At 42.6% G+C, this 22,202-nt stretch overlaps 2 protein-coding genes across 2 annotated transcripts in view; one reads left to right on the top strand and one right to left on the bottom strand.

Moving 5' to 3' along the window:
* LOC306974890 (serine/threonine-protein kinase pdik1l-B) lies at positions 1 to 7,182 on the bottom strand. The gene is made up of 3 exons (XM_079572290.1): positions 6,450 to 7,182; positions 5,001 to 5,226; positions 1 to 473 (listed from the first exon to the last, which is right to left on the bottom strand). The coding sequence occupies exons 1-3, from the start codon at positions 7,161 to 7,163 to the stop codon at positions 229 to 231; spliced, it is 1,185 nt and encodes a 394-aa protein (XP_079428416.1). The 5' UTR covers positions 7,164 to 7,182; the 3' UTR covers positions 1 to 228.
* A 14,261-nt stretch (positions 7,183 to 21,443) lies between these two features.
* The window catches only part of LOC306974551 (prepronociceptin-like), a 48,192-nt gene continuing 47,433 nt past the window's right edge, over positions 21,444 to 22,202 (top strand). Inside the window, exon 1 of the mRNA XM_079571847.1 lies at positions 21,444 to 21,475. The gene's annotated coding sequence lies outside the window, so the exon portion shown is untranslated. The remainder of the gene's footprint in view (positions 21,476 to 22,202) is intronic.

Below are 22,202 nucleotides of genomic sequence, written 5' to 3'. Positions count from 1 at the left end.
ATCGCAGAGCAGACGTCCCTTTAGTGCCCGGTTTTCACTCAACATCCAAGTCACTCCCTTTACAAACCTTCCCCTAATGTAATCTGCATGAATCCTTCACACTTTAGTCACACAGGTAACGTCAGAGTCCAGTTTAGAGTCACGAAAACAAGTCGTGCTCACATGTTTTATCATCATGAACCTCTTGCGTGACGTGACTCCCGCGTGGACCGCAGCCATTAGCGTCTCCTAGGCGCAGCGGGCGTCCTGTCCGAGCGCCTGGCGGACTCTGGACTCCAGCTGGTCGGCCCGCGGCCTGGAGAAGGGGTCCACGGCGAGCATGTCCAGCAGCAGGGCGCACGTGTTGGGGCCGGGGGCGGGGGGCAGCGGGGGCGCCCTCTTGGACTTCATGGGGATGCACAGAGGGAAGTCCGGGTTCTCCGAAAGAGCCTCGCCCAGGGGCATGAGCCAGCGGCCTTTGCACGCGTAAGCACCTGCGGGGACGAGGAGACGCAGTTAACCAAGAGCCAATAACTCATCATACAACATGTTTTGAAGCTGGATTTGTCTTGGTTTCAACATGGTTATCCTTTTTTTTCCCCTACAATTACCGGGCGGGACGTGAAAGCACCCTCTGCCCCTTTTAAAAGCGAGCCGTTTGTTTGTCTAATCACATTCATGAAAACAAAACCGTCGGGAGTAAATGACCGGAGGCAGGGGGCGAGCACACACTGGACTCGGTGACTGATTCTGCGCCCGTGTTTACTGCCTCTGCGGCATCGCGGCTTTGTCTAAATGCAAGAAGCCGTCGCGAATCCACATGATGCCGAGTGCTTCAATAATTAAAAGATAACGATCATCTCCTGGGCAAGAACCGTTTTCAATTTTAGCCACTGAGTTTTATTTAGTGTAGGAAACGGTACAAAAAATGTCCTGAGGCGTCGTCCAGAGACACATAATGTTGCACTAACTTTAAAAAGTCTTATTATTGTCTTTGCAGGAGCCTCACTGGCCACGTTCACTTCTTTGTTCATGCTGTTCAAAAGGACCTGATGAACATTGGCTTCATTTGGTCCATGACGGTTTGCTTTGCCTGTAGGAGAAATGTAATTATCCAACGTGCTCCCAGACTGTTTCACAGCAAGGAAGCTGTGTTGCCATATTTGAGGCGCCTTTCAGGACAGGAATTATTGTTTAAAGAGGGGGTATTATGCAAAATCGCCTTTTTCAAGCTTTACATCATGTTATTACGTCATTCCCTCGTTAAAAACATGCCTGAAGTGTTGCCTTGGCACATTCACGTATTTCTGAGTAATCTGTAAAAACTCTGATGGCGGCCATTTTAGGGATAGGTTTGCCTGAGTCCTCCTAGGAACGCCCCCACCTCCTGGAGACGCCTCCGAGCTTTCGTCACCAGCCGAGTAACCAACCACTGCTCCTCAGCAGAACCCCCTCCCCACTGATGCCACAGACAGCGTGTGGAGGGGGCGTGTCTAAAGGCTCAGAGGTTCTTAAAGAGACAGAGGCCTATTTCAAGACATTCACTACAGCCATTTTGAGAGAGACATTTTATACAAGGCAGTTATTCTAATTACTGCATTTACAGACCAACAGAAGGTTTGTCATCATTGTAGTGTGATATAGACTGGTGCTATGTGAAAAAAAGCATAATACCCCCTATTTAACTATTCAACTAACCTGGACAGAATGATGACTGAACCTGTAACGACCTGAAAAACATTCACTTGGAAAATGACGGTGAGGTAACCTGACAAAGCACTCTCTTTATGCATCATTTAAAAGATTGATGAGGAAATAGGAACAATTCTTAGTTATTAAAAAGTATATAAATCAGCTTTTTGGGATGAGCAAAGAAGAAGAAAGTCAGTAGCCGTTAAAGTAGTTCTTTCTCAAGCATATTGGTTCTTCTGTGTCCTTATTTAAAAAATGTTTATGAATGTTATGAAGGGCCCTCTCAGTCTAAAGCGGTGGACTTCAGGCGACATCAGGTACAGGGGAAGTTGCTTAGTGGGTGAATGGCAGGTAATAATTCAGTGTTTAAGCCCACTGTCTCCTCTGAGTGGATTGTGCCTGGTCCAATCAATGGGTTTCTCTGAGAGACTTAGAGGAGGAGGTATAGCCAAAGAATAGAGCGCTTTCCTCCAGCCTCTTCCTCAGTTTCTCATTGACAAAGCGGATTGTGACGTGGCCCGCTATATTCTATTCGGGCTTTGTCATATGAATCCCGCCGCTTCAATTCGACCTAATGGAGTATGGAGTTTGGAAATGGGCCTCTCGCGCTGCCGGCTGCGTCGGATTCGGGGGCTTTTTCCAAAAATAAAACGGGCCGTCAGAATGGGCGGCCGTTTCATTACAGTGTGTGACAGTAACGCAGAAGAGGCACAACGGGCCCCGGCGCTCTCATACATTCAAATGATTCTGGAGTCCAAAGCCACCCGGGGTTTCACACAGGGAACTCAGACAGGTTCAAGACTATAAAAACTATAGAAACTGGCTCCTATATCATTGGAATATGCCTTGTGGGGGAAATAAAGGAAATGGCCAAACTTGGACAATTAGCGCATTCACATTTCACAACACTGTAGGGGTCAGGGGAAATTCTCCAGTGGCGATGATAAAACAACACAATAGCTTATTAGAGCCGCAGAATATGTATGAATATGGGAAGTAGTTTAAAAAGGGACTTCATCAGTATCGTATCAGTCTGAAACTTGTTATACTCACTTCCCATTCTGTTTGTGCAGCTTCTCCAATCACCAAAGAGTTACAATCAGTCACAACAGCAAATACAGTTCACTCTAACAAAAGACAACTGAAGTGTCTCAAGAACTCACGAGCGGCTGCACTGGGTACAAACCACCATCACTAAGCTTTGGGGGAAAATGTGTCGAAACTATATGCAGAAATCAAATCCAGAGACTTCTTACTGTGAATAAAATGCTGTCTAACAAAATCTCCTGTCTATTACTTTTAAAATGTGCTAACCCCGTAGTTTTGACATGTTCTGAAAGGCAGAACTCAAGTGCTGATTAGAGCTGGACATGTTCAAAGTGTACAAAGTGAACACCATCTCAACATTAAATTAAAAACATAAATCCCCCATTCACAATCCCAACAGCCCTTCTACCAAGGTTAGGTTAATTTATTTGTACCCGTGGGTAAATTTGTTTTGCAATTCTGAGAACTAGTCGACTCATTAAAACACATTATACAAAGATAAAACATCACACATATAAAATATAAAGCTTGTAAGTGCTCCAGATACTAACAGGATGTGCCTTTGGTACAGAAACAACTGAAGTTTAAGCCACTTGACAGTAACAAAGATAAAAAACCCGTGTCAGGGGTGATTTGATCCTGACTTGTTCATAAAGGAAAGGGCAGCGGGAATAAAGCTTTTCTTAAAACGGTTTGTGTAGTTTATTGGCATCAAAAACCGACGCCCAGACGGAAGCATCGAAACTCTGAATGCAAAGGATGCTCGGTGTCTTTATGATGCTTCGTGCCGTCCTCTCTAACTGTCTATCCTGCAGAAAGTCCAAACTGGTCTGAGGCCGAGGACTTTACTCGACCACTTGACCAGCTGATTCAAGGCGTTTCTGTTTCTAACAGAGGAGCTCCCGTACCAGGCGACCAGGCAGAGCTCGGGTCGCTTCGATGAACGCCCGATAGAAAAGTGTCATCACAGTTTGATCTACATGAAAGAAGGACAGTTTCCGAAGACAATACAGTCGTTGGTGGCCCTTTTTACAAACAGCAGCACAGTTTTCATTAAAATTCAGTTTGACGCTGACAGTCCCTTACAAGAGCTGCATCCTGGCTTCAACAATGTTCTGAAAGTCACTTTTCCCTCCCCTGCTCTCACCTTGTTAAACAGCCTAATGTCGTTCTGCCCGGGGCTAATTTCGGCTCCTGACCTGGGGTATGTCTCGGTCTCATTATCACTCCCCAAAAAAAAATGAATTCATGGCAAACATTTAAATTCCTTCGAGGCTCCTGGGCTTCATTATCCAGCGCGTATTAGCAGCGGCCCGGCCCTGTAACAACCATATCAAACATACCGCGCATGAATCATCCTTCACCGAGACGACGTGTAGATTTATGATTGCACTATCCCCTTTGTGGATCGATCCGTGATGTATGGTAGCTGACGTTTTTAATATACCGCAGAAGCTAATTGCGCACGGACGTCACACACCTGCCTGGCCGCAAATTTGACTTTTTTCACGATGCCCTCTGCACGTTGATTGGATTCAGCGGAGACGTAAAACACAATCGAATCAAAATGGCAGAAAGACTCTCAGATCTTTGCCACACTGAGACAAAACTTTAGCAAAAAGTGAAGAACTTTGAGCGCACAGTAGTTGGTAATGTTTAGCATCTCAGAACATCCTCTTCACATCCGGGAAGACGGCATTGAAAAGAAGTGTGGCTTTTGAATTCAGCCGTGCCGTTTTTTGATGCGAGAACACGTCCTGGTTTGTTCACAGGAGGTTGTATAGCTCCCAAAATACTGCCTGCCTTTCGGTGTGAAACAGTGCTTTAACCAGCCATTATGTAACACGTGTCTGAATGGAGAGACTTTCAATGTACTTTTCAAAGCTGCCCCCACGTACAAGCTGCCATCCTCTATTCACACAGAAGGTGGGTGAAGTGTCTTGCCTAGGGGCACAACATTATAAATTAGGATTCAAACCAACCAACCTAACGTTTATAAGAAAAGGAGACGGGTAGACACATATACATATACATATACATATACATATACATATATAATGTAGCAGTGATAGTTTCATAACCTAGTGTCAGGTCACTTGGTCCTTTATTTGGATCTTTTCTAAGTTTGTTTATGATTTGAGAGTTTGGCGACTCTTGTGACATTAGCATCAAACAAACAAGGACTGTTTTGCAGTGTGGCTTTAAATACGGGTCCAGGGCACTTTCAGTTTCAACAGAAGTGTTACAGAAATACTCTCTGATGTACTGGAGGCAAGTCTTACCCAGCTGTTCCTCGGTGGTGCCCTCTTCCAGGAAGGTGATCCTCTCCAGGACGGCCCAGAACATCACACCCAGTGAGAAGATGTCCGCCTGGGCCGTGTAGGACTGTCCGCCCCACACCTCTGGAGCCATGTAGAAGTCAGAGCCGCACGTGGACGAAAAGTGCTGCCTGCAAATGTCCCCAGTCAGTGAACCTTCAGCCATCTTACTCAGACCAAAGTCTGCCACCTAAAGGACAGGGACAAACGGCCTTTAGGTCGAGCTGAAAATGCAGGGCTATTCAAAAGGATAGCATAGATGTTATTGTCTACTGAGGTAGAAAGTCATCTTTGTCTACACTTGGTCTATTGTGCAAGAGTCAATGGTTGTGGAATTGTAAGAACATTTGAAGAGGTTTCGCTCTCATTGTGTCAGGATAATGTCTTTCAGGTTAATCCATAACATTTTAAATATGCCCTGGATTAGGTCAGGTGGGTCAAAAGCCCTCAGGTATCAATCATTTTAAAAATGTTCAATTACTGAAATGTCAGTCATTGTAAATATTGACACAATTCACACAATGATCAAAAACCTACAGTTTGACATTGTGAAAGAAGTTCCCTGTCGGCACAATTGGTTGTAATATATTGAAAAGCTTTATTGATGTATCTTGTCTTTAATTAGTTTTGGATAGACATGATAAGCACCACAATTTTGGACATCAAAAATGTTTGGAAGAAAAGTGTCTTTGCTCTAATGCAGTATTACTGCGGTTGTTCTAAGAAGCACTGCAGCTCGATTCCATTTTGCATTTTATGTTGGGGTTTTTTACAATTTGAGTGAAGACTGAATATGAACGTCAACAAATCAAGATTCACATGCATTTCAGAACGTGTTTGCACAGATCTAAAAACTATAGATTTGATGTAAACACAAGAAGACTCAATTCATATTTGGTTGTTTGCAGAGGATATTACACCATCTAAATAATTACAGCCATCGAAATGGTGATATAGATTTAATTGCAATTAATTGTGCAGCCCTACTTTGCTCAGGTTTTAAATGATCATAGAAAAGGACAAAGGCGTGAACTTTTAGAAAGCAACCATCTTTTAACCCTGCCTTCTCAAAATGACACAGATCTGGTGGAGAGCATATGTTGCCAAGGGATTTGCACACAATTATAGGCTTCGCCCATGATGAAAGTCACATGAGACTGTTATATCACTATATGCAGTATCTTATATGTCAAACACTGAGTTGAGTCATTGATTCTCCCTTAGGTATAGAACAATAGCTTTGTGCAATGTATTGAAAGAGGCTTTTTTTGTTTTATACATTTCCTTCATGTAAAATAGGTTCCTCTCTAAAGCCAGGAATCCTCTGAAAAATCTAACTAAATCCTCTCCAGCCCTTTGTGAATGTTTTAAGATCCATCAAAAACACTAACAACCAGCCCCATAGACACTCACCTTCACCACTGGCCCTTTGGCTGTCTCGCAGACCAGCACATTGGCCGGTTTCAGGTCTCTGTGGGTGATCCCTAAGCCGTGCAGAAAGGCCATAGCGCCGGAGAGCTGGAGCAATATGCTGTGATTCCTCTCTTCGTCCGGAGGCTGGGCCAGGAGATACTGGTTCAAGTCTCCGCCGTCACAGAACTCCATGACCAGCCAAAGAGCGAGGCACTTTAGCGGCGCGCTTTGGTTGTCCTCCTCTGGCACTGACCTCTTCCTCCCCCTCTTCTGTGGCCTCAGCGGAGTCACGGCGTCGCTTTTGGACTTTGCCTGGACGGTATTGGTCCTGTCCTGAAGCCTAGACGTTGAGGTTTTTGTCCGCTTATCACTCGACTCTGTTGCATTACTCTGCTCCCGACTTCCTGCCCCCACCACCTCCCCTTTGAGGACACTCTCCACGAGACTCAAAGGCAGTTTCCCCGGTTTAAGCGGCTTCAGATTCCTGGGTCCCGTCTGAAGCAGGCAGTTATGAAGGGCGATAACATTGGGGTGGTTTTTAGCAGTCGCTCTCATCGCCCACAGCTCCTGGAGGTACAGCTCAATGCACTCCGGGCTGCTGCAGGGGAGGCGTTTGATGGCCACTTTTTTCCCCGTTTTGGACATCTGGCCCTCGAAGACGACTCCATAGCTGCCTCGTCCCACTTCCTTCTCCAAAGTGTACAGCTCCTCCATTTATGAATCACAAAACCGAATCAACGCTATGGGAAGATAACACAGAGAGGGGTTAGCACCAAGGCCTTGTGAACCCAGGGTGCGGAGGGCGCTGCAGCACCCCCTGGTGGATAGTTTGTGAACTGCAGGCAATATCAACCCCTTAACTCCCACCTGAACCGAGCACATTTTCTCCAGCTTTACCCCCCAGTCCAAAAGCTTCTGGAAAAAAGGTGTGAAAATAGAGACAAAACTGAGACGAAAACAAGGATGAAAATGTGAAAAAAAGTGAGAAAACATTGACGAAAAAGTTACAAAAAATTTTGAAAAAATTGACAAAAAATGAGAAAAAAAAGTGACAAAAAAATGCGAATAATTTGACGAAAAAGTGACAAAAATGGACAAAAAATTGACAAAAAAAGTGACAAAAAATTAACAATGATTTGACAAAAAAATAGAAAAAATTTACGAAAACATTTACGAAAAAGTGACAAAAAATGTACAAAAATTTGACCAAAAAAAATGATAAGAATTTGACAAAAAAATTTGAATAATTTGACAAAAAATGTACAAAAATTTGACAAAAAAAGTGACAAAAATTTGATGAAAAACTAAAAAAAAATGGCCGAAAAAGTGACAAAAATATTACAAAAAATTGAGAAAAAATTGACAAAAAATGAGAAAAAAAGTGACAAAAAAATGCGAATAATTTGACGAAAAAGTGACAAAAATGGACAAAAAATTGAGAAAAAATTGACGAAAAATTGTGCAAAAAAAGGACAAAAAAGTGACAAAAAATTAACAATGATTTGACAAAAAAAAATAGAAAAAAATTACGAAAAAAATTACGAAAAAGTGACAAAAAAGTGAGAAAAATTTGACGAGAAAGTGACAAAAAATGTACAAAAATTTGACAAAAAAATGATAAGAATTTGACAAAAAAAATGAGAATAATTTGACGAAAAGGTCACGAAAATTGGACAAAAATGAGACGACTGCCCAACAAAACAAGTGATGAAAAAAAATCTGACGTGAGGAAAAAGATCCATTTAGTTTTGTAGGTCTTTCAAATGAGGCGTTACACTGGCCTACAGGATTTGGGTAAAGCTGAACTGGAGAAAATGCTCTCGGTTCAGGCGGGAGTTAAGAGGTTAATAAATAGGATTTATGCACAGAAAAAGTACTTTGGGGGTAAATTTTGTCCCTCAGCGCCCCCTAACTAAAACATCTTCCCACGGCTCTGGTTAGCACGGAGTTTCACGGCAGCGCCACAAAAGATAACGGATTCTCTCACGTTAAACAAAGCAATTTACGTTAGTACAACCAGTAACGTCAACGGTAAACCTAACGTTAACCAAAAAACAAGTAATTATCACTAAATAAACATCTAAAACGCTAGCAACCAAATAAACATGGCGTTGTATTGACAAAAAATGTTAAAAGGAAGCGAAATACGATCGTACTCACGTTTTTCTTACCACTTATACGCAGCTTATAGACACGACGACGTGAAAACATACATCCCGTTACGTTTGCATAGAACAAAACAGATTAAAGTAGCTAACTTTTTACACTTTACGGGGTCGAACGTTGCTCAAAGGACAACAAACAAACCAGCTACAAAAACCCCAGCTGCGGCACACTTCCGGATCTACATTCGGAACGTCCCGCTTTTCGTCTCCGAAGCCTGTGATTGGCTGCTGACCAATTCTAACTCAAGAGCGCGTTCGCCATTGGCTACAATTTGATTCGAATTGTGCAAGTCCCGCCCACTTAGAAAGACGCACCGGAGGTATTTTATTTTATTTATTTATTTTTATTTTTGCAGTCTATGGTATTTTCTTTCTTTTTTTTAATTGTTTGCTAAAGCACGCATTAATATACAACTTTATAAAAAATAAACACGTCAAGATAGTTTATAGTGTTTCACAACGTAAATCGATCATATCAGTCAGCTATTCAAATTATAGCCAGTAGGTGGTGCTGTATCCAGGTAGCGGAAGTTTTGTTTTTTTGCGACTACGTTTTGTTCTTTGGGTATTTAATCTGTTTTAAACCCATAGACACCCAATTTCATTCAGTCGCAGTGCCTTGGAGCTGGGATATGAGGGTATGTCATGATTTTTTATGTTAAACTTCATTACAAGTTTTAAGTTAAAATGTATTACAATGTTGATAAAGGCTTCTTATGTTTCCCCTTTTCATTTGTAGAGCAACGAGGCTAATGCTTTGCAGAATAATCACATTGCACAATAAGCCTTATGGTGTCATATGAGCTACAACAACACAAAAGCCGTTCAACCTTTTATCTAAAGTGTAAACTGAAGCAGTGTTTCCCAACCAGGGGTGCGGGGACATGAGGGTTCTTATTTCAGATTGAAAGAGAAGAAGAGTAGATTTTCAATATTCTTCAGTAAAATGTTTGCTTTTAAGAGTAATTTAGCCTCATTTTGAACCAGGGGCGGACTGGGACTGAAAAACAGCCCTGGACTCTGACCAGCCGGGCCCAAATTAGCGTCAATGCGACACTTCTTGACCGAAGAACAACAGCGTAATGCCTGATTTGAAAGCTAAGAGCTACAGAAGTGATTGTTTTGTCACGCCGCCGTATTTTCGTCACATTTTTTGCCACTTTTTGTTTATTTTTGTGTGTATTTGTTGTGTATTCGTCACTGTCTTGTGTTTTTGTTATTATGGCTATTTTGTTGGTTTTTCATTGCTTTTTTTCGTTGCTTTGTTGTGTTTTTGTCATGTTTTTTTTTTCACTTTTTGTGTTTTTTTGTTGCTTTGTATTTGTGTTTTCATCACATTTTGTTGTTGTTTTTGTGGCTTTTTTGTTGGTTTTTCATAGTTTTTTGCTGCTTTTCCGGCAAATGTTTGCTCCGTTTTCATCCTCGTCGCTATTTTGATGCTTTTCTTTTAAGCTTTTAGATTTAGGTAAAGCTTGGTTAAGGCGGTAGCCTGGCTAACACCAGACTAAAATCACAAGTGATATTTACTCTGGGGATCACTAATTCATTTTCTCGTAGGAGAGGTGTGGTTTACGAACGTCTCTCATGCGTCTGCACGAGGCCACAGCCAATCGTATCCGATGACGTATGACGCACCCGCTGTAAATTTTCGAGCTAAACTATTTAGAACACGGCCTAAAACTCGATCGAAAAATAGTGTTCCGTCTGCTGCTGTCATGTTTGATCCGTGAATAAACTTTTTTTTTTTTAATCCATAAATAAACGACAAGCTTCCGTATATCGAATAGCTCGTCATCGTCTTGACGTCCCTCCTCGTTCTGTGATTGGTTCCCAAATCCACGCGAAAATTTCGGCCATGGTCCCCAGGCTGCTGTGCAGTTTCAAATGATTCGAGCGCACACAGCAGCAAGGCGTTAGCCAGGTTATTAAGGCGGGGGATAGGAGGAGAAAATTGAGAGGCCGGACCTGCCCTAGAGCCAGTGGCCCTTCTGTGCTCTTCCAGAATGGACATATGGCCAGTCCGCCCCTGTTTTGAACACAACACACAACAAATTACTGAACTGTCTTAGTTTGGTTGATCACTTTGTAATAATATTGGAAAGATCGTGGAGGTAGAGCGTCCTCGGGGTTTAAGTGAATGACTCAAGGGGCACCGTGACAGAAAAGTTTGGGAACCACTGTAAAGCATTTTGCTTGGTTCAGAGCTCAATTGTCCTGAGCTTCTGCTGGCTGGAGTTTGCACTTGGTTGGCAATCACTATCAACTGGCCATTTATTTATTCATCTAGGTCCTAATATAAGTCTACGGTCCTCAGCCTATGCGCTCATTTATTCAACCTTTATACAGCCTATCAATTCGCTCTCGTCTTTAAGTACAAGACAAACGGAAACGCGATGCCCTGCACATTACGATGTAAAGAGGGCATCATTTCAAAGCTCAGGTGATTATCTGATTCACAGCTTTTATCAAGGGAAGCCAATCATGCCCCCTCTTCATCATGACTGCGGGAAGACGTGGCCAGTCACACTCCACTCGTTTTTATCTTGACGCAAATGCCCTCTGTTCCATTATCATATCTCATTCTTTCTGACAGACATTTAGATCCGCACGCCGCCGGGGCACAGCACATCGTGAGCCTACACACTGACGGGGGCATCCAGTGGACGGCGTCTTTTTGTGGGAATTCTCACCGGGACGAGAGCATTTCAGGCGACGCCAAAAAAAGATGTTAATGTCTCTAATAAGAATGATAGTTTAATCACCTCTGTTTTCATAATTGAGTTTCAGTGGGGGCTTTGCTGGCTAATTATGGAAGCTGCCAACAGGAGGGACAATGGTAATTATTTTCTTGATTGAGGTCAAAACCCTACCATTTAATCCAGAGAGGTCCGCCGTCAGTCGCGCGCTCGGAGAAAACAATATTGGAGGCGTTAGCAGCAGGTGACTGACTGTGCTCATGGAGATTATGTTTGCACGGAAGCGTTAGGGAAGGGAGACCATGCAGGATCTTGGGAAGTGTTTGGAGTTTGATATGGTAAAGCACATCAGTCCCATTTAGGGGATTGTTAACAAGGCCGTGGGAACCCAGGGTGCTGAGGGCGCTGCAGAACCCCCTTGGTGGATAGTTTGTGGACTGCAGGCAATATTAACCCCTTACCTCCCACCTGAACCGAGCACTTTTTCTCCAGCTTTACCCCCAGTCCAAAAGCTTATGGGGAAAAAGGTGTGAAAATAGCGACAAAACTGAGACGAAAACAAGGATGAAAATTTGACAAAAAAGTGAGAAAATTTTGATGAAAAATTGAGAAAAAAAAGGACGAAAAAGTGTTAAGAATTTGACAAAAAAAATGTGAATAATTTGATGAAAAAGTGACAAAAAAGTCCGTAAAATAGCGACAAAACTGAGACGAAAACAAGGATGAAAATGTGACAAAAAAGTGAGAAAACATTGACGAAAAAAAGTGACAAAAAATGTACAAAAACTGGACAAATAATTGACAAAAAAGTGAGAAAAATTTGACGAAAAATTGAGAAAAAATGGGCAAAAAAGGTGACAAAAAAGTCCTGAACATTTGTCAAAAATGAGACGACTGCCCAACAAAAAAAGTGATGGAAAAAACTCTGATGTGAGGAAAAAGATCCATTTAGTTTTGTAGGTCTTTCAAATGAGGCGTTGCACTGGCCTACAGGATTTGGGTAAAGCTGAACTGGAGAAAATGCTCTTGGTTCAGGCGGGAGTTAAGAGGTTAATAAACAGGATTTATGCCCAGAAAAAGTATTTTGGGGGTAAATTTTGTCCCTCAGCGCCCCCTAACTAAAATATCTTCCCACGGCTCTGATTGCTCATGTTGTAAGGACAGCCTCAGCACTGTTAAAGGTAGAAGGGTGAATGCCAATCAAGCCCAAGACCTTGTTGGCTGTGAGTGTGATTAGCATTTGTTTACAGTTACTTTTGCATTTGACTCATTATATAAACACTTTGCCTTTTCAAAGTCGGAATCGAAGTTCGCTCTTGTACCCCGGCTCGATTTGGGTTAATGCGTGCTAGAATACAGCTTCACACTCCCAGCGCGTCTTATGTAATGTCATTGATTTGCACCCAGACCCATAAAGCACAGCTCACTAAACGCTTACTCAGGGAAATCAAACTTTATGCACAGTTTTTTGGGGCTTGATGCTGCAGAATTTCTGAGAACAGGAGTAATTCATCTTGCATGCACTATTTTTTTCTTTTTCTTTTATTTGTAGCTGTAAAAAATAATTTAAGACGAGGCTTTGAGTCTCGTCATGATGAAAAAGGATAAGTTTGGTACAAAAAATATAAGGAAGAGGCTAAAATTACATTAAAAACAACAGCTAGCAATGACTGTAGGTTAAATACTGGTTTAAAGTATACGTTTGACTAAATAAATGTATTTTTAATTTTTTTTTGTATTTTTAGGGACCTCGCTGTAGTGCCTCTGAGACCCTCCAGGGGGCCCTACTTTTGGAACCATTTGACATGAGTAGGGTTGTCAAACATATGGCAACATACTGTTTTAATCTGGCCCCTGCTCAGGATATGAACAACACATTGTATGGCCATCCATCCATCCATCCATCCATCCATCCATCCATCCATCCATCCATCCATCCATCCATTTTCATTTTCCTCACACACCTCCTCCAGCTGTTCTGACCCCGAGGCGACACCAGGCCAGCTCGGAGACATAGTCCCACCAGCGTGTCCTGGGTCTTCCACGAGGCCTTGTCCCACTAGGACATGCCTGGAACACCTCCCGCGGGAGGCGACCAGGAGGTATCCGGAACAGATGCCCGAGCCACCTCAGCTATTCCTTTCGACGTAAAGGAGCAGCGACTCTACTCCGAGCTCCTCCCGGGTAACTGAGCTCCTCACCCGATCTCGAAGGGTGCGCCCAGCCACCCTGCGAAGGAAACTCATTTCGGCCGCTTGTATTCGCGATCTTGTCCTTTCGGTCATGACCCAGATCTCATGACCATAGGTGAGTGTGGGAACGTAGATCGATCGGTAAATCGAGAGCTTTGCCCCGACTCAGCTCCCTCTTCACCACGACAGACCGATACAGCGACCGCATCACTGCTGACGCCGCACCGATCCGTCTGTCCATCTCACGCTCCATCCGTCCCTCACTCGTGAACAATAACCCGAGATGCTTGAACTCCTCCACTTGAGGTAAGGACATTGTATAGCCACGTGGTAAATGGACAGTCTGCCCCAGGGCGGCTGTGCCTTCAACAACAGCTTACCACCACCGAGTGTTGAGTCAATGAATAATGACTATGTAGTACTGTGAGGAACTTGTGACACAGGCTTGTAAAGTGCAATACAAGTGTGAGCTGATGTGATTAATGAAGCTACAGTAAAGTTGAGGCTTTGACCAAATCACTGCTTATTATTATTCATTTATTGGACATTTTTTCTCTATTATGTGCGGCCCAGGACTCGCCGTGGGAGGTGAATTTCAGCCCAGGACCCAAAATGAGTTTGACACCCCTGAACTAGACCATCTTTTCAATTAAAAAACTGATTCAAAGGAATTATTTTGTAACTTTTTTCTAAATTCCTTATGAGAACAAAATGATATTCTTGGCAAACTTTTACATCGACCCGTTTTTTCCATGCAGGCCAATAAGAAATGTATACCGTGGTGTGTGATCCCTGTGTCAAAGAAGAACACGCTGCAACCTTCGAAAACCTCCCCACTACAGGAGGCATAAGCTCAGCATCGACATCGAGACTGTCATATTAATACTTCATGTTATACGTCTTCAACACCAGGTTTAGAAGCACATGATCATTTATTTAAGTCACAACCTCACTATCGTCTTGTGACTCTTAACAGCAACGTCATTTCCAGGTAAAGGAATAGGCATAGCATGTCGATTTTATAAGCAGATAAAAAGGGGGACTATATTGTGAGGCGTAATGATACAAGGAGTAAAACGTCCGCGCAGTAACTCCTAAAGACTTCCCCGCTCACTTCCGTCAATAACCTTTAGGAGTTACTGCGCGGACGTTTTGCTCCTCGTATCATTACGCCTCACAATATAGTCCCCCTTTTTATCTGCTTATAAAATCAACATGTTGCATTTCTGTGTAAATATACTTCGCATGAAAACACTTCACGTAACTTTATTTAAATAGGGAACACGTGGAGGAGCTTGGTAGCTTCTATCGTGAGCTTTTTTGGAGCTATGTGACATGTGGGAGAGGCTGCGTATGTGCTCCGTTTGCGTGACAGAGCGCACGGACAAAGACCAGACGGGGATATATTAACTCGGCTAAAGTGAGGTAAGAACATATCTCAGTATGTAAAAACGGTGGCCTATTCCTTTAACATCCCTGCTTTATGATTACTGGGGCCATCCACATGTAGTTCAATGTCTTGTCTGTCAACACAAATGAACTGAAGGGAGTCCATTTTCAAACAGGCAGGATTGCTAACAGTTCCAATGATGTAGCCATAGCTTAAAGAGGGGGTATTCTGCTTTTTTCAATCACATAGCACCAGTCTATATCACACTACAATGATGAGCAAACCTTCTGTTGGTCTGTAAATGCAGTAAATTAGAATAACTGCCTTGTATAAAATTGCTCTCTCAAAATGGCTGTCTTGAATGTCTTGAAATAGGGCTCTGTCTCTTTAAGAACCTCTGACCCTTTCCGACACGCCCCCCTCCACACGCTGTCTGTGGCATCAGTGGGGAGGGGGTTCTGCTGAGGAGCAGTGGTTGGTTACTCGGCTGGTGACGAAAGCTCGGAGGCGTCTCCAGGAGGTGGGGGCGTTCCTAGGAGGACTCAGGCAAACCTATCCCTAAAATGGCCGCCATCAGAGTTTTTACAGATTACTCAGAAATACGTGAATGTGCCAAGGCAACACTTCAGCCATGTTTTTAATGAGGGAATGACAGAATAACATGATGGAAAGCTTGAAAAAGTCCATTTTGCATAACACCCCCCCTTTAAATGTATAGACCAAATCTCTTCCATCAAATTTTAAAACAACCTGAACAATTTTTTATATATTTGCAGCATTGAACCTTGCCCGCTTTCAAAAGGACACTTTCTCCATGTCACCCCGCCGGCTGGACATCAATCTCCGCCGCACACCTCCAGCACTTAAACGGGACGCGGCGTGAAGTTAAGAGCGCCCGTGTGTCACCGTGGTAATCAGGGCGCTTTGTGTTTGTGTGGGGGGGGCCCTATCGCTGACAGACAGGCCCCTCCACAGCTGCCTGTTCCTCCCGCTCCTTATCTCGCCTCCCCTCAGCCCTCTGTCGGCCTGCGCGTCCCTGCACCGATTCACTTCCACTATCGCAGCCGCCGCAGGAGCCAGGAGGCAGAGAGAGGGGCTCCGGCGGGGTTTTGTGGCCCCGTTTTACTGTGGGCTAATTGTCGTCGTGGTGAATTTTCTAACAATTCTGGTTAATCACTTGTTTGCATGGTTGGTGCATGGTGGTTTTGTTGGGCCTGGAATGGAAGAAATGAAATGTTCAATCTGTGTCGGCGAGGTCTTTCTTTAGGAGTGCGACCCAAGTACGTATAGGAGGGTGTTTTTCGCTGGATTCCCTTAGACTTGCAACCAACTGGAGAATCGGCGTTGTGGTTAAAGTTTTGCCCAAGGTGAAGTTCAAATTCGTCGTCCACGAAACTATACTGTATTTAATCGGACGAAAATCAGATGTGTTTGTGTCTCCTTATGTTCCTGTCCCTGCCAAAACAAAACCCCATGAGCTGCAAAACACCAGCAGTATAGAATTCAACCATTACAAGAAGCGGAAAACCAAAGCTGCGAACACGCAAATGGCTATATTTGAGCTGTTCAGGTTTAATTTTGAAGGTGTGTGGACTAGGGCACTGCAAAAAGTAAATATCAAGCATTGGCTTAAATGACTTGATTTGAGGAAATGTTTCTTGTTTTGAGAGTTTTTCGCTAATTTAGACATTTTTCCTGATCGGACCAAGTTTACTTTGCTTGTTTGAGGACATTTCAGACCAGTTCTAGGGTAAATCTCGCTTGAAATAAGAAAGTAAAATTGCCAATGAGGTAAGACCAATTTTCTTACCTCATTGGCAAAGAAAATGACCTGAAATAAGGACGAAATGTATTGAAACGAGTCAGAAACATCTCAGAACAAGTGAAATAATCTAGGACAGATGCCCAAGAACCTCTTAACTAGTCAAAACAACAAAAAAATGGATTATTATGCTAAAATTGAGATGTTTATACTGATCTAGTTAATAACTTTTTGCAGTCGGTTCACTATAAAAAGTAAATATCAAGCATTGGCTTAAATGACTTGAATTGAGGAAATGTATCTTGTTTTGAGTGGTTTTCACTCATTTAGACACTTTTCCTGATCGGACCAAGTTTACTTTGCTTGTTTGAGGACATTTCAGACCAGTTCTAGGGTAAATCTCGCTTGAAATAAGAAAGTAAAATTGCCAATGAGATAAGACCAATTTTCTTACCCCATTGGCAAAGAAAATGACCTGAAAAAAGGACAAAATGTATCGAAACGAGTCAGAAACATCTCCGAACAAGTGAAATAATCTAGGACAAATGCCCAAGAACTTCTTAACTAGTCAAAACAACTAAAATTTGGATTATTATGCTCAAATTGAGATGTTTATACTGATCTAGTTAAATACTTTTTGCAGTGTTGCAACTAACGATCATTTTGTAATCGATTAATCTATCAATTATTTTTTACGATTAATCGGTTAATCGCTTGGCTGTGAATGGTGTAGGAAAATTTTATTTTTTAATTTTTTTTATCACATTATAGCTGAAGTGGTGCTGTTTGAGGATGTGTTGATGGAGTAAACTAAAGGGACATGTTTTTTGAAGGCTCTATTAATGAAATTTACAATGTACAAAACACTACAGACCCTAAATATAAAATCAAAGTAGGTTTTCATCAAAAATACTACACTTTTTATGTCATTTTTGCTCCATTTTAGTCTGTGTGAACCAGAAAACGATTAATCGATCTCTAATATAGTTGTCGACTATTTCAATAATCGATTAGTCGTCGATTAACTGATTCGTCGTTTCAGCCCTAGTATGGACTTAAAGCAGTACTATGCAACGTTTGATGTGGAAAAAAAAGTTAATATTTGTGTGTGTTTGACCTTGTGGTGACCCAGTGGCTGTACGAGTGGTCACCATGGCGCCTTTGCTTTTGACCACAGTGGTCTTTACAACGCTCCAGGATCAATTGTAGGTTTTCAGGTGAGAGGGTCCGTCAGCAGTGACAACCTTCCAAACGATTGATTCCGGAGCTTCCTAGAGACCACCGTGATGGAGAGTAAGTGCGCCGCGCTGACCACTCACACAGCCGCTCGGTCACTATAAAGGTCAAATGCGCTCAAATATCAACTTTATTTTCCACATAAAAAGTTGCATAATGCTCCTTTAAACAGTGATTTGGACAAACACGTTGGAATACTGACATATGGGTAAATTCCATTATACTGAATCTCCAAAACGTATATAAAAGTTGTACATTTGACACAGCAGCACAGACCAGCCTATAGCAGCGTCAGTCGTACGGTTTCATCAACAGCTGGACAGTGCCAGAGTCAATCCCACAGGAGCTGATTGTTTTCCTCCTCTGTGTGACTCAGAGCTGCCCCCTGACTGCGCTCGGACCCCCCAGAGACAACAGACGGCTCCTCTCACTACCGCTTAGATGAGGTAAGGTGCTCTGATAGACCTTCTGACACAGGTGTGTATAAACTTAAAGGGACAGGCCACCGTTTTTCCATACTGAGATGTGTTCTTACCTGAGCTGAGACGAGTTCATACAGTACCTGACTGGTCTTTGTGCGTGCGCTCACAGTCATGTAAAACGAGCAAAGATGTTGTTAGCATTTGGCCTCTCCCAGTGTATTCCTATAGCTCCAAACAGCCTCTCAATATGCAAGATTTCGGCTTTGCTTAAAGGGGGGGTATTATGCAAAATTGACTTTTTCAAGCTTTACATCATGTTATTCTGTCATTCCCTCATTAAAACCATGCCTGAAGTGTAATCTGTAAAAACTCTGATGGCGGCCATTTTAGGGATAGGTTTGCCTGAGTCCTCCTAGGAACGCCCCCACCTCCTGGAGACGCCTCCGAGCTTTCCTCACCAGCCGAGTAACCAACCACTGCCACAGATAGCGTGTGGAGGGGGCGTGTCGGAAAGGCTCAGAGGTTCTTAAAGAGACAGAGGCCTATTTCAAGACATTCACTACAGCCATTTTGAGAGAGCAATTTTATACAAGGCAGTTATTCTAATTTACTGCATTTACAGACCAACAGAAGGTTTGTCATCATTGTAGTGTGATATAGACTGGTGCTATGTGACTGAAAAAAGCATAACACCCCCTCTTTAACATGCATAAAAGAAACTATGTCGCCTTTATGTCTTTGAGAAAACAACTGTATAACACGGCAAAATCTCAGAAAAGGTGTTTGAGGCACATTGGTCCACTTTAATCAAGTTAATGAGCAATCACACGTTGCAGAAGAACTACTCACACCATCATTGTGCGATACTGAAACAAATTAATGGATTCCTCTCTATCTCACTGCTTTCATTAATACCTGCACTTGCTCCGTGAAAAGACTTTAAGTGGCAACAAGCATGGCTGCCTTTTTATACTGAACGTTTCCATTGTCAACATGAGTGTGTAGACGCAGGACCTCGATCAATGTATTTACATGGTTCAAACGCCACCTTTGTCCGTAAAAAGGAAAAAAAAAGTATATGGAGTTAAAGGGTGTAAGATTGTCTTGTAGATATGTTATAAACCTGTTTGTCCGCATTCATCTTATTGTTAAAACCGGTTTGGAAACAATCAAAGGGATTCTCTCTTACTTTCACAATTCCAGAGTCCTTATAGCGCTAATGCAAGCCTCCTATTACTGATTAGGGATGCACCGATACCGTTACCAGTATCGGGTATCGGGCCGATACCACATGCTTGTGCTCATACTCGTACTCATTCATGAGGTCCCGATACCAGAAACCGATACCATTTGACGTGTGGCCGGCGCAGCTACGAGGAAGAAGCAACAATCTGGAGAATAGTTTAGTGTAAACACAATAATCCACATAGAGCTGACTTTATTACAGACTGCGCTCTCTAAACCAGAGTCTGAGCTGGATTTAACCAGAGCTTAATGTTGTTCGAGCTGCAGCGTCTGCAGTGTTTACAACATACAGGCTAACGATGCTAACTCGCGGCTAACAGTTTTGGCCATTCTGACGCCGTTTTAAGCCCAGGGGTTTATTCATCTGAAAAACTAACCCAGCGACTAAAAAGTCCTCAGAAAATCCCAAATTTAAAGCAGTACTAAGTAACTCTTCCCCCTAGAGGCCATAAGCGCATAAGGAAAGGCGAAGGGAGAGAGGGTTACTGTGCATCCAATTATACAATGGAAATATTTTTTTTCACTCAAACTTGGCTGTAAATACTGTTTAAAGTGACGTTAGCCCGCAGTTAGCTTTGCCCGTTAGCATGTTAGCTTCTTCTTCGTGATTACATTAGTGTGTATTGCTTTCTCCGGACCGGTGGCAGTCAAGTTGCAAACATGGTTTTCTGTCCAGAGACACCAGGGGGAGATGAAAGACCCTCCAATCATCCCATAAACACTTGTATTACCCCCACAGGGACTAAGGAGAGGATTTATTAAGGTAAACACGTTACTTAGTACTGCTTTAAAGACATACAGCATGTTTATATTGAGGGAAAATGAGCTGGAGCAGAACAATGAAAACGCTGTAGCTTCTCGCTAAGTTACTACAAACACACGAGAAAATCTACAGGAGCTGAAGTAAAGACGAAAAGAGACCATTTAAGATCATCTCAATACTATTGTTAAATAAAAATACATAAATGAATAAAGCTCAGGCATTGGGAGCTTTTGGACATGGGCTTTTCTGTCTATGATGGACAGAGACATACAAATAAAAAATTATATTGAAATAAAATAAATAAATAAATGGCATCAGCACAATTCTAATATAACTGCTCTTAAATGTGTCGCCTACTTTACTTAAGGAAATGTACATGAGTAAATTTACTAATTACAAACCAATCTGCTGTGAAAAAAGTAAGAACGTTGAAGAAAATGCCTCGTACTCGTATCGATATTCGGTATCGGCGAGTACTTAAATCAAAGTACTCGTATCGGTTTTAGAAAAAGCGGTATCGGTGCATCCCTACTACTGACCAAATCCCAGAGGTTCACGTCCACACACATATATAGGGGAAACTCGTGCCGTCCTCCTACGCAACCCAAGTTTAGTTTAGTTTTGCGAACATTTCTGCTCAACCATGACTCAAACCAACTGCTCTGTTCCATCAGGCCTAAGTCACATTTGACCTCATTGACCCACCTCACACCGCATTACCTCCAACGACCACCAGCCACATACCATTTCCCGTAAAGCATATTTTTAGAGCTTTCGTCAGACGCCCCTGCGAACGTTTGGCGTGGGCAGGATCCCTCCTACGTCACACCACGGGGTCTTTTTTTTTTTCTGTCTTTTTTTTTTTTTTTTTTTACACGTAGGGGAAACTCCATCCCTTCTCCCGCCTCCTCCTCCTCCTCCTCCGAGTATGAGGCTGCTCTGTGGAGATGCGCGTGGGGAGGGAGGGGGCAGCAACCGGAGGCTGAGCCGGCAGGGAAGGGGTGTGTGCCGATATAAGGATCCCTCAGAGGAGACACGCGATCAGTCGTTCAAAACCTGTAGGGTACGGATACAACAAGCAACAGCAAGACAACAAACGAAAAAAAAAAAAGTAATTTAAGACGCTTTTCTGAGCTTCTGACCTCTCCGTGACAGGTAAGTGTTTTTATTTCTTGAACACACTTTTGGCTGCTGGGCTGTTTTTGGGGGGGGAAAGAGTTGCTGCTCTGCTTCCACGCTGTAGTGCTTCTTACCTTTTCTCTCCTTCAAGCTTCATCCCACTTTGCACAGTTGCCACATCTGCCCCCAAAAATGTGCTTTGTGTTCAATGATGTTGCGTCAAATTAGGTGACGTTACAAACTCCACCTGCTTGAAATAGTTTTTTTTTTTTCCACTGCACGTCTCCGGGGTGTTAGAAATACTTCGTCACCGTCCGCACACAACACCTAATAATTACTTAGCACCTGCTGTCTTTAACAACGGGCAACTGTGCTACAGCAATAACAGAAATAAAAAAGAAAAACATGATGTAGAAACGTTTCATGTTCTTTTAAGAAGTTGAAATGTATGTTATGAGTGCACAAATAGGTGAATGCATAAGGAAAAATAAGTAAGTCTGGGTAATATGGCAATACAAGCATCTTTTTTAACCCATATTGTTCAATTCTACAAGTATTAATAACAAATAACATGACTTTTACGATTAATAAGATGATTGAAAATGAATGAATGAATGAACCAAAAAAATGCAGACCAAAAACTGAAATTGACCATAGTTTTTGGGGTTGAAGTTTGATTTATGGCTCGGTGCGAAATTATATCATTCACAAAATTTGGATTGACACCAGTTGATCCGTCCACATTAAGCTAAAAAGCTAATAC

The sequence above is a fragment of the Gobius niger genome, assembly GCF_951799975.1.
Source record: "Gobius niger genome assembly, chromosome: 15".
NCBI lineage: Eukaryota > Metazoa > Chordata > Actinopteri > Gobiiformes > Gobiidae > Gobius > Gobius niger.
Note: the sequence above shows the minus strand (reverse complement) of the source record. Positions and strands in the feature narration are given on the sequence as shown.

Bases quoted from the DNA above. Each gene is read 5' to 3' on its own strand.
- LOC306974890 (XM_079572290.1), bottom strand. From the start codon at position 7,163: ATGGAGGAGCTGTACACTTTGGAGAAGGAAGTGGGACGAGGCAGCTAT. The intron at 5,227-6,449 runs GTGAGTGTCTAT...CCTGTCCTTTAG, and splicing joins CCAAAGGGCCAGTGGTGAAG to GTGGCAGACTTTGGTCTGAG. The intron at 474-5,000 runs GTAAGACTTGCC...TCGTCCCCGCAG, and splicing joins CACCACCGAGGAACAGCTGG to GTGCTTACGCGTGCAAAGGC.